This window comes from Eriocheir sinensis, chromosome 51 (assembly GCF_024679095.1).
Source record: "Eriocheir sinensis breed Jianghai 21 chromosome 51, ASM2467909v1, whole genome shotgun sequence".
Classification (NCBI taxonomy): Eukaryota; Metazoa; Arthropoda; class Malacostraca; order Decapoda; family Varunidae; genus Eriocheir; species Eriocheir sinensis.
The window spans coordinates 12,648,127-12,660,165 of record NC_066559.1 but is presented as its reverse complement, the minus strand read 5'-3'; the positions used below and the strand labels follow the sequence as shown (position 1 = coordinate 12,660,165).

The 12,039-nt window shown below is 42.5% G+C and overlaps 1 protein-coding gene across 1 annotated transcript in view; it reads left to right on the top strand.

The window, feature by feature from the left end:
* The first annotated feature begins 2,248 nt into the window (after positions 1-2,248).
* The window catches only part of LOC126982435 (uncharacterized), a 46,084-nt gene continuing 36,293 nt past the window's right edge, over positions 2,249-12,039 (top strand). Inside the window, exons 1-8 of the mRNA XM_050834480.1 lie at positions 2,249-3,992; positions 4,212-4,329; positions 4,583-4,719; positions 4,955-5,274; positions 5,356-5,627; positions 6,636-6,756; positions 7,073-7,646; positions 10,611-10,791. Of these exons, the coding sequence (XP_050690437.1) occupies positions 2,284-3,992; positions 4,212-4,329; positions 4,583-4,719; positions 4,955-5,274; positions 5,356-5,627; positions 6,636-6,756; positions 7,073-7,646; positions 10,611-10,791 (3,432 nt within the window). The 5' untranslated portion in view covers positions 2,249-2,283. The remainder of the gene's footprint in view (positions 3,993-4,211; positions 4,330-4,582; positions 4,720-4,954; positions 5,275-5,355; positions 5,628-6,635; positions 6,757-7,072; positions 7,647-10,610; positions 10,792-12,039) is intronic.

Here is a 12,039-nt window from a genome sequence, read left to right as displayed (position 1 = left end):
TGGAGTAGGCCTAGATCTGTATGTAAGTCAAAACTGCGAGTCTGATTAGGCATTACAGTATTGCTATAAATAAAAAAAAATAGCAATACTGTAATGCCTAATCAGACTCACAGTTTTTACATACATACAGATCTAGGCCTACTCCAGTTGTGTATTCTGCATGTTTAAGTTTTTGAAAGGCATCCATAAGTGAACACTTTTAAGTTTGAGACTATAAGGAAGTTGGTGTTTTTAACTGTTTCAGATATCAATATTCAACAGAAAGGACATATTTTATCAAATTTATTGAATATTTAGTTCCATATATTTTTCATGAAAGTAGATGTTCCTTTTGTTACAAAAATTCAGAAGAAAGGGAAGATAGATTAATATTACTAGTCTAAAAGAAGGGGATACCTTTTAGAAAATTAATTAATTGTTTAGTTTTACATTCTATTCATTAGGAGACACAAATTTGACTGTGTTCCTATATTTCACATCAAGAGAGATTTATAGGGTATAGTTTTCAAAAAGGGAATACATTTTATATTTTTATAATGTGAATTTTTTTTTTCCTTATGTTTCTGTGAGTTTTATTATTGTAAACCAGAGTGGGGTAAAAGGCCTACCCAGTGAGCTTCTTACCCCACATGCAGGGTAAGGAGCCCCCTTTATTATATATTTTTTAAATTGTCATTATAATAAAGTCAAAATCATAATGAGTGGATACAATATAGATAGGCCTTATCCTAGGCTTTCAACAAAACTTTTTTTCAAAATTCTATTGCAAAAAATGTGGCTACAACAGGCAATTTCCCTTAAGAGGGGCAACTTACCCCCACCTTTCCCTACGCGCAGGGGGCGGTTTGCGGGTGGAGCAGCGGGATGACGTCACTTGAAGGTAAAAAAAAACAAAAAAACACCAGTTCAGGGGTGACTAAAGTTGCGGCCGTGTGTGCACTTTGGATGTGCATGGTTCTTTCTTTCACAGCGTGTTCAGGCAAGCCACTGATGAAAAAAAATATGCCTTTTATTGTGCTATTGCGTGACTGTAATTCCAATGCCTACAAACGGCGGTGTGGGGTGTGAGGGAGGGCATGTTGAAGTGATTGATTTAAATTAGTCCGCCTTTCTTCGTTTTCTCTAAGTCCCTGGTTCTACATTCTCTAGTTTGGCTCCAAGCAACGTCACGCATAAGCCACGCCTCTACCGTGTCTCCTCCCACAAACCTGCGTATGACTTGACTTGGTATATATATAGACCTAGAATTTGGGTAGAAAGAAACACTGTATCCGGCCCCTCAGCAAGAAGGCGACAGAAATGCAATACCTTTCATTTGCTTCTTTAAAAAGTCTGTGAGGCGAGTATTACAATATTTCATTATAAATAGGAAATAGAGTCGTATGAAAATAAAAGAGAAGAAAGCATTGCTCACCTTGCTTATTTCTTGCAAAATAAAATTATTGTGCTGCAAACCTGGCAGTCCTAATTTCATATTGCCGTCTTTTTATAAATATGATGCAATTAAAGGTGTGTGTGAAATCAGGATTCTAGTGACTTGTGACACATTCTAACGCATTAACTAAATACAAATTGTACTGATGCAGATTGTCCGTGATCGCAGACTCAAACTATTTTCAGCTTTACCCAAATATCCATCACTGTGCAGTTTCAAGAGTACCGGCTGGTTATCGCTGGTCCTGCACGTGATCAGCCCATGGTGAATGACACACACACACACACACACACACACACACACACACACACACACACACACACTCCAGTAGCTACTACCACTACGGTAGCTCAACCGGCTATAGCGCCGCGCTGCAAGGCTTCACGGCCAAACAGGCGGCGGTTCGAGCCCCGCTCAGGCTGGATTCTTTCCGTTGACTAGGAGTGGTTACTGTCCCCCCTTGAGCAAGGGGGATGGGGTGTGTGGTGTGTAAGGTCCTGGCAGTACCCAGAGATCGACGATAATGACCATGCACTTGCTGGTGTCGGGAGGGTACCTGCTGGCGAAAGCGAGTCCAACTCGTGATCAGGCCGTGGTGAATTACACACACACACACACACACACACACACACACACACACTGCAAATTTAGTAGGAGCTGATTGTTAATAATAATTATTAAGAGTGATCCTGGATAAATTTTATACTGAACTGATCTTCTGTTTCGTCTATATAATGTATTACAATTTATAAATATTATATCCATTTCACCTTATATTTGTATCTGGTTACTTTTCTTCTGATTTCAGACGTCCCTGCTATCTCAGGTAGAATATAACTTTGGTTTTAATGATGGTTGGCAAAAACGTGGCTGTGGCGTTGGCGGTGGTGTCGTGGGTGGGATGCCTGGTGGTGGCGCTGAGTCATCCTGAAGGTGTTGCAAGACGGAAGAGTTTGGACAGCGTTGATCTAGCCCACCCTATAGATAACCCTCTGGCTCTAGACCGGCCCGCTGCTGATGGTGATCACAAGAAATATTCGACTGCAATCGACATCAATAAGTTCCCCAAAGAAACAATGATGAGAGAAAGTGATTTCGAGAGAGAAAAGAGAAGAGAAATGGAAGTTGCTAGGGAGCGAGAACAAATTAACATGACGAGAGAAGCTATACACAGTGTTCAAACCAGTGAATTGGACAGGGAAAGGGAAGATGACAGGCAAAGAGAAATTTTACGAGAAATTATGAAGGCTGAGGAAAGGAAAAGAGAAATTTTACAGAGAAAGCCAACTGTACCTTTGCATGCAAGAAAAGTAGATAGACTTATTTCAGTACATGATCAGACAAACACCAACAGAAGTGAGCATATCAGTTTACAGAGACAGATTGACAGATCATTACGAGGCGGGGATGCTGTTGAGGTCAAGGGCAACCCTCAGAGAAGCACGCTGCATGATGACGGTGATGGTGGCTGGTCACAATCTTATCTCAATGTGGACCAGTTGCACCATGATCAAAGCCGCCGGAAAGCCCCCATTCTCATCCTCGAACAAGTTCCTGTGAGATACCCAGACTCTGTAGAATCTGTTTATTTCTCCGAGACACATTCCGAAGAGTCCCGTGGAGGAGGCTATAGTAACAAAGAAGGCAGGCCTGCCAGTGACCGTCGCTTCGTGGACTCAACTCGTGAAACAACACTTGTGGACCCCCGCGCCCCTGACCGGCCTGTTATACTGCCGAGACCAAGTACTGCCATCGTGGACCGTCGCCCAGACCGACTCAACTACCCTTATAAATACGATGAAATTAACCTTGCTGTTTTCAATGATCCAGCTAAACACCACAAAGACCCGCTTGATAATCTTCCTATTGACCAAAGCTTTTTTCCCATTGGAGAACCGGGCCCCACACGATCCCTCGTCCCTCATGCCCCTTATGGTTTACCCCACAGCGTTGAAGGCCTCGATGCAGCGGCTCATGCAGATGCCACCAACCTACATTTGGCACTGGAACAAGCTTTGGTTGCTGAACACACCCTTCATGCCCAGGCCATCCAGGCAGGCAAAATAAAGGAAGCGGCAGTAGCGGCACACTTAGTCAATCAAGCTGCAGCACACCGACTTGCAACCCAACAACTTGCAGCACAGAACGTTGCAGCTCAGCAACTTGTAGCACAAAAAGCAGCAGTTCAGCAGCTTGCAGTACAGAAAGCTGCAGCCCAGCAGCTTGCAGCACAGAAAGCTGAAGTCCAACGCATTGCAGCTGGAACGGCAGCGTCCAAGCTTAAGGCAGCCCAACTCGGCCATATAGCTGCAGGAAATGAAGCTATAAAAACAGCCATCAAAACAAGCCTTGAAAGTGAAATAACTCATCGTCTAAAGAAACTCATACCCCAAGATTCGCTTGCTAGAGTGCTTTCCGGAGCAGGGGTGGAGGTGCAGGTGGGCGGTGCCTCGGTAGCTGCACCATTCACTCCAAACCTTCAACATCACCTCATCCCCAGAGGTCAACAAATACAACAGATGCGACAGGAGCTCCTACATAGACTAAGTCTCCTTAAGTAAGTGTGTATACTTATAAACAATTTATTGGAGTGAATGTAAATTAATAGTAACATTCACGCTGTAACATATTCGTATATCAGAGCCAAGAAGCTATATGTATGTAAATACGTACATATGAATATTTCTGGTTATGAAATAGGGAAATATTTAATTTGCCATCGAGATGATGTGCTTGACGCGCGTACACATTCAAAATATGTCATCATCGCACTCAGGCCGTACTTCGAGAGGAGCACTTCAGGTTACGTTGTGCCGAGTGTCATCCCGGACCTGCCCCGCGGAGAGCACTTCACTCCACTCCAAGTCGAGGCTCTTCCCAAGGTCGTACTGCAGGTCAGTTCCGCGGACTGAGTCATATGTCGTGTCTGACGCCAGCCAAAAATGTTCGTAATTTTTTTGTGGTAAGACTCGAAATGATATTATGTATTATGCAAAATAACTAATAAATCATTGTAATATTTGTTACTATAGGAACATATAATGCACAGTTTTTTTGTTTTTTTTGTTAGTCTATATGGAAGTAGTAAGCAGTTTTCAATATTTAAATTGTAAATATTGCAAGCCGCTTTCTCATTCATCAAAAAAGATTCCAAATGAAGTGGTGCACCCAATATCTCTGCACGTGGATGACTTGGAAGAAAAGCTGCGCCCCCCCCTGAACGTGGAGTTCTTGGAGTACTTGTTGGGTCTTCCCGACGATCTGTTCCTGGTCGTTACCAACCTGTGAGTTACGTACATTTTATTTTTTATCTCCTTTGTTGACGCACGATATATATTATAATTCTAACACAAAATTAACCATTTTCTAAGGTTTATTTGATGTTCACTTTCATGGATAAAATCGATGTTGGATATGGAAAATTATAAATATTATATAATACTTAAACATCCTTTGCGTTTCTGTATGCATGATTAAGGATTATTATACAGCAAAAACAACAAAAAAATCGTTTTACAGATCGAAGCTTCAGTTCCTGGCCATGCTGTTTCCACGCCTGTACCGCTCCTCCGTCCAGCTCCTGACCCCTTTCAATAACACCAGCGTTCTCGCCGACACACCGGTTTACACACTCTCCACGACTACTCCTTCGTCTCCCTACGTCACCACGGAGATACATCCACATCACAAGTCACAGTATACTCACCCTTCATACGAGACTCCACCTGTAAACTCAGCCTACCATACAACCCTCCGTCCCACCTCGACAGGCTACTCATTTACCTCTTCGCCTCTTTACCCAGTTACTACAACATCATCAGTACACAAGATTAACATTGGTACGTTATCTCGAAGCCGCCCTGTCACTCCATCCTACGCGTCCCACGACCCACTGATCACTTACCCCGCCTCTCTTCCAGCGCCTCACCCACCCTCGCTATCCTCGCTGGGCTACGGAAACCCAAAACCTTCCTCTGTTATTGAGTTAAGTGACCTTCCAAATAATTATGGAGATAAGGAGCACCACCACCCTAAACACCATCTCGTTAAGAACCAACAGGAGTACACTCACGGTCACGATAGCGAAGAAAACAGCAACGGTAGCCACAAGCACGTCCACCATCACCACGTCCATCATCATCTTCACAGTGTGGCGTCCACGTCTGCGTCACCATCATCTATCACTGTCAAGGTTAAATAAACGATGTTTTCGTAAAGTTTTCTTGACTGATATAGAAGTTATTTCCTAACACCCTGTTTTTATAAGCATAGTGTAATATGCCTAACTGCCTTAAAAAACGTAGTAGATATATTTTTATTAAGTGAGTGAAGAGGCTGTAGTTCACAGAGATGAATGGAAAGTAATGAGGACAGAGAATGATGTGTCATGTTTAGTATCTTGATATGACCGTCTTCTTGATGAACTCCGCACCAGTTGGACTACTATTATATTCTTAGTTTTGAGTAGCTGAATGGAATCAGCTAACACCAGGAAGTTGAATTTATAGCTGATTGGCAAAAGTTCAGCTAAGTGGAACTGCACATTTTCATATCCTCTTTTTCCCTCATGTCTCTCAGAAGTCCCATTCAACGTAAACATTTTTGTTTGTGCCTTATATGATCCTCATGAGTGTTTTTCTTTTCACTTCACCTGTTTTAAGGGATTCCATTCACACACAAAAAACTGCTAATGGCAAACTGTGGAATCAGTTGCTCGGATGAAATGGAAAAAGCATATTAAGAAGACAGCAGTTAACCTGGTAGTAGCGACAGGCCAAATTTGTGGCTTTACCGTATACCAGCGATGGGCCAGATTTTTGTCATGATATAAACCCCTCAAAATAGATGATGCATAAACTGATCACAAATGAGTTGATATATATTATTAAATGGTTTGCCTGAGTGGTGATTTTTTCTATTTTTCTCGCTTAGAGGGGCCTTTAACTCGTCCGCTGCGATTGACACGGATTTGGCCTTCATTGGTAGCGTGGTAACATGTTGTCCCAGGTCTTTCTCTGCCTCCTTGGTGGATAGTGGAGTGTTTCCCATGTGGTATTGGTGTGCTGGATATCCCCTCCCAAGGTGCAGGACTTTACATTTTTCTTCAGCCACTTTTTTGTTACATTCCCATAGCTTGGTGTTGTCTTCTTGTAGGAAATCCGCAGTCAAGGAGTTAAGAATGTCTCTTCCCTTAATTTAGGAGCCCATCCACACCAGCTTCCAAAGCGGCGAAGGGTCGGACCATCAAACTGTACATAAGCACTTCCACCTCCTGCTGCCTGAGGCTCATCAGGACAAGGGGAAAACCGTCCCCCGTTCAGGTAGTTATTTTACTGTCTTGGTATCCTTAGACCACACGATAAGACACTTCATAATAGTATCATCATAAGAATCAATTTCGTTGACTTCTGTATTTATAAAAAATGATTGACTGATTGATAGTTTATTATTGCAAGTAAACAATAAAGGAGAAGGGAGGAGCATGCCATCCCAACCCTCAAGCAGTACAGAGTGTGATTATACAACTAAGGATACATGTGGAAGTAGCACCAGGAAACTAAAAAGATACAATGGTAGGGGACAAGTGCTAAAAAAATAAAGGCTTTGATTAAATGTCTGACATCCGTTTACCCTCAGACGGGGCGTTGTTGGCGTCGACAACTCCACGCATCGCTGCCTCGTCTCCAGTAAGCGGGGTTGGACTTCGACCTCACGGGAGCAACCTGCTGTTCTCCACTCCTGCATCCACCACGAGACATGTTCTCCTTTCCTCCCCCTTTACTCCTTTACTTCCCAACACAACTCCAACAACTGCACTCACTTCGTCTTATTCATCCTATCTTCCAACTTTCTCTGATACGTCTCACCATTCAGCAAGCTCCACTACCAATAGTCGCTCTTTTCTAGACGACTCTCCATCATTAACGTATGTGTCACCTCAGTCCTTAAAACCAACCACAACAATCTCATCATCTACTACTGTCCAGCATTTTGTCCTCACTACCACTGCAAAGCCCGTAGTCCCTTTTACCAGTACCCACCCCTTTCCCTCATCCTCTGGACCCTTCACGCCGGCCACCTCTCCAATCTTCACTGTGACACAGATACCATCGACTCCGGACTCGAGCACGGTGTTACGTTTGGGCCCCAACGTCACCCTCAATGGACAGTTTCTTCCGAGTCTCACGAAACTGCTGCTCCATGATTCAGGGTTGGTCATTGTTGTGGTATCTAACCTTTGATGGGTGAAACCTATCTATCTATCTATCTATCTATCTATCTATCTATCTATCTATCTATATGTCTCTTTATCTATCTATCTATCTGTCTCTATAAATATATATCATCAAACATTATCACCTGACCTTCTTTCTGATCGCCAGTATGGGTTCCTTAAGGTGTGTTCTTCTAGTGATCTTCTTGCCTTCCTAACTGACTCCTGGTCATCCTCTCTTAGCAATTCCGGTGAAACTTTTGCTGTTGCCTTAGACACCTCAAAAGCTTTTGACAGAGTCTGGCACAAATCTTTGCTTTCTAAACTAGCCTCCTACGGATTCTATCCCTTTCTCTTTACTTTCATCTCCAGTTTCCTTTCTGGCCGATTTGCATCTGCTGTGGTAGATGGTTACTGTTGTTCCCGATGGCTATCAACAGTGGACTCCCGCAGGGCTCTGTTCTATCTCCCACTCTTTATTGTTCATTGTTGACGATCTTCTTTCCAAAATAAACAGTCCTATCCACTCTTACGCTGATGACTACTCTATATTACTCAACATCCTTTTAAATAAGACCCTCTATACTGGAATTACAAGACTCTAGGCTGGACGCTGCAGAACGCATAACCTCAAACCTTGCGATCACCTCTGAATAAGGCAGGAAGAGCTTGGTGTTCTCCAGTGGTTCAAAAACTCAGTTTCTTCACCTGTCAACTCGACACAATCTTTCAAACACCTATCCCCTATTCTTTGACAACACACACTTGTTCCCTTCTTCTACAATAAACATCATCAGTCTGTCTGTAACTCAAAATCTTAACTGGAAACTTCATATCTCCTTTCTTGTTAAATCAGCTTCCTAGAGGTTAGGATTCTGTATCGTCTCCGCCAGTTCCTTTCACCCTCACAGATCCTGTCCATATACAAGAGCCTTGTCCGCTCTCGTATGGAGTATGCATCTAATATGTGGTGGGGGGGGGGGGGGACTCCACACACACAGCTCTTCTAGACGGAGTGGAGTCAAAGGCTCTTCATCTCATCAACTCCCATCCTCTTACTTGCAGTTTTTTTACCTCTTAAATTCCTCTTAAATGTTGCATCTCTTTCTATCTTCCATCGATGTTTTCATGCTGTTGCTCTTCTGAACTTGCCTGCTGCATGCCTGCCCCTCTCCCGCGGCCCCGCTGCGCACGACTGTTTATTCTTGCTCATCCCTATTCTATCCAAATTCCTTCTGCAAGAGTTAGCCAGTATCTTCATTCTTTCATTGTATTTCCCTTTGCCTACGACTTGAACTCTTTCATGAGGAGAGTATCAAGACACCCCATCCACCTGATATTGACCCCTCCTCTGGCATATTGCTCTGTTTTCTTTTGTCGAAGCAGCATCTAACGGGCTTTTTTTTTTTTTTTTATTAATTTTTTTTTTCAGTCTACCAAATGCTCTTTGTCCCATTGCAATCCGTTCTCTTACAGACTTTTCCGCTTTGCCATTTTCTCCTATATGTACTCCCAAGTATTTAAAATCTTCAACCTGTTCTATCTCTCCTGTGCTGAGTCGTATGTTCAGCACTTCTCTTTCTCTACCGATCTTCATGCTCTTAGTTTTGTTCTTGTTGATTTCTAATTTGAATCTTTTGCACTGTTCTTTTGTATCCTCTATCATTTTCCGTAGATCATCCCTGGTCTTACCCACTATCACTATATCGTCAGCATATCTCATATTTGTGAACTTCTCACCGCTTATCTCGACGCCCCCCTCTTCCTCTTCGAGTTCTTCCATCATAACCCTCTCAAGGAATAAATTAAATAGGTGCGGAGCGAGGGGACAGCCCTGGCTCACTCCTCGTGTTGTTGGAGAAATTTCTGTCACCTCATCTGCTTTTCTTACTCTTGCTGTTGTGTTACCATACAACTCTTCAATTGCTCTTACCTGACTCTCCACGAATCCCCAACTCCTCATCACTCTCATAATACCCTCTCTATACACCGAATCAAAGGCTTGTTTAAAATCTATAAAAGCACAGTATGTATTTTGTGCCTTTTCCCATCTTTTCTCTATTATCTATGTGTGTAAAAATGTGGTCGGTCGTCCCCCTTCCGCTTCTAAAGCCTGCTTGCTCTTCTCCATAAATTAGCTGTTAAATAAGTTTATTGAAATTCTCAAAAAAATGAGTGGGTTTCAAGGTTGGGAACTCAAAAATAGTTGTTTTTCAGAGTCGTTTTTTGCGAATAATTTATTCGATTTTTTACCCTTTCGAGTCGGATTTTGAGCCCGGTCGCTTATTACAATATATAGCCCTTTCATTTTGCCGTCGATTGATACCAAAAACATTTCTGTAGCCCCAGAAATAAGGAAGTTATGGCGATTCGCACCAAAGCTGTTGATTTTCCAAAATTCGCGAATTAATGACAGGGCTGGGGTAAGTTTCCGGTCCATAGTGTAGGGTTCACTGCTCTAGCCCATCCCTATACTGTCCAAACCCCTTATACAAGAGTTAACCAGCATCTTCACTCTTTCATCCCTTACACTGGTAAACTCTGGAACTGCCTTCCTTCGTCTGTATTTCCACCTGCTTATGACTTGTCCTCTTTCAAAAAGAGTGTATCGAGACATCTCTCCACCCAAAATTGACTTCTGTTTTGGCTACTCTCATCTCTTTTCTGTTGTGGGACCGGCGAGTAGCGGTCTCTCTCTCTCTCTCTCTCTCTCTCTCTCTCTCTCTCTCTCTCTCTCTCTCTCTCTCTCTCTCTCTCTCTCTCTCTCTCTCTCTCTCTCTCTCTCTCTCTCTCTCTCTCTCTCTCTCTTTATTTATTTATAATTTTTGTTGCCCTTGAGCCGGCTCTTTTGTTGTAAAAAAATAATAATAATAATAACATTAACAATAGCAACAACAAAATTAACATCAACTAAATTTTCTTAGAACCAGAAATATTTATTGTACAAACTTATTATGACAGAAGGAAGGAATCTGAGGAGAGTAACAGCAATGCATATGAGCCGCTCGTTGAGAAGCTGAGTCTAGCATCCGAGGAGGGCAGCGGTTTTGATCGCGTCCCAGGCACCGACTCCAACGACGACGATCATATTCTCTCTCCCTTCAGCAAGAGGAAAGGCAACACGACTCACACCACGCAACAAGTAAGGATGGGAAGGTTCTGAGGTATTTATTATGAGCTTGCTATGGTAAATAAAATAAAAAGACATCCAACGTACAAAGTTTATGAATTATGAAATGAATATTCAAATGTTTCAAGATTCGCACTTAATACTCAGTTGGCATATATTTATAGAACTACAAACACAATAAATATTATGTCACTTTTTAAACATTTTCGTGGGTGTTGAGCCTATCCAGTAATCATTGTCAGCTTTTGCAGATGCCCTTAATGTCTTTGGGGGGACACCACTGTGATGTCTCTCCCTCATCGTTAGTTTGATACTCATTGCCTCTGACATACCCTGCCCCAGTTCTGCATTCTCTACCTAATTATGGTTCTTCACTGCCATCATCACTCCCTCCCTTTTTCCTCCTTGCTATCTCTCCTCCACAGTCAATATTTTCCATCTCGCACCTTTACATTGACATCCTCATTTAGTTTGGTCTTTACAAGGCACATGGTGTTATGCTCATATCCTTTTAAGAAATCGTTTATACCTTAACTTCTTCGAAACTTGTAGACCGGGAGGTTTCATGGCCACTGGATTAACGGGACGCGAGTTTCTATAACCTCATTTTGTGGTGTTCACATCACGTACTGGTGGCCCGTCTGAGGACAGAAATGCCACATCTTTGCTTTGTTATTGGGTGTGGAAATAATGCAGATAAACACCCAAGTTTATCGTTTTACCGCCTGCCTAAAATACCAACGCGGCAAGGTGAGGGGAGGGAGTTGATCGCTGAAAGAAGTCTCTGGTTAGCGAGGATCTCCAGAGCCCAGACTTCAAACCCTGAACATTGGAGAGTCTGTGGGAAGCACTTCATGACAGGTAGGAATGATGTTTCAGTCCTACACAATAACGAGTAGAGACAGTGTTTCCTCAGTCCTAGTGAGTGCTTCCAGTGTTAACATATAACACACCTTCAGACTCAGACAGTTTATTCCAGTGGTGTCAAGCAAAGATTAGTGACATTGCACGAGAATGAAGTGAATTTTCACTTGTTTGTCAAGTTATTTAACCTTTATTAAGAGTTCATTCCTCATGACTAGATTTAGTAGTGGCCAGCCCCAAAAGTTATTTATGTATGGTAGGTATGAGTGATGATGAATGTTGGCACTTTGATACACATAGTTATTATTAGATATGTTGCCAGCATCATTGTTCAAGTATTAGTTACTGTTAGATATGTAGACACTCGCTTTATGAATAACCAACCCCCTAAAAGTG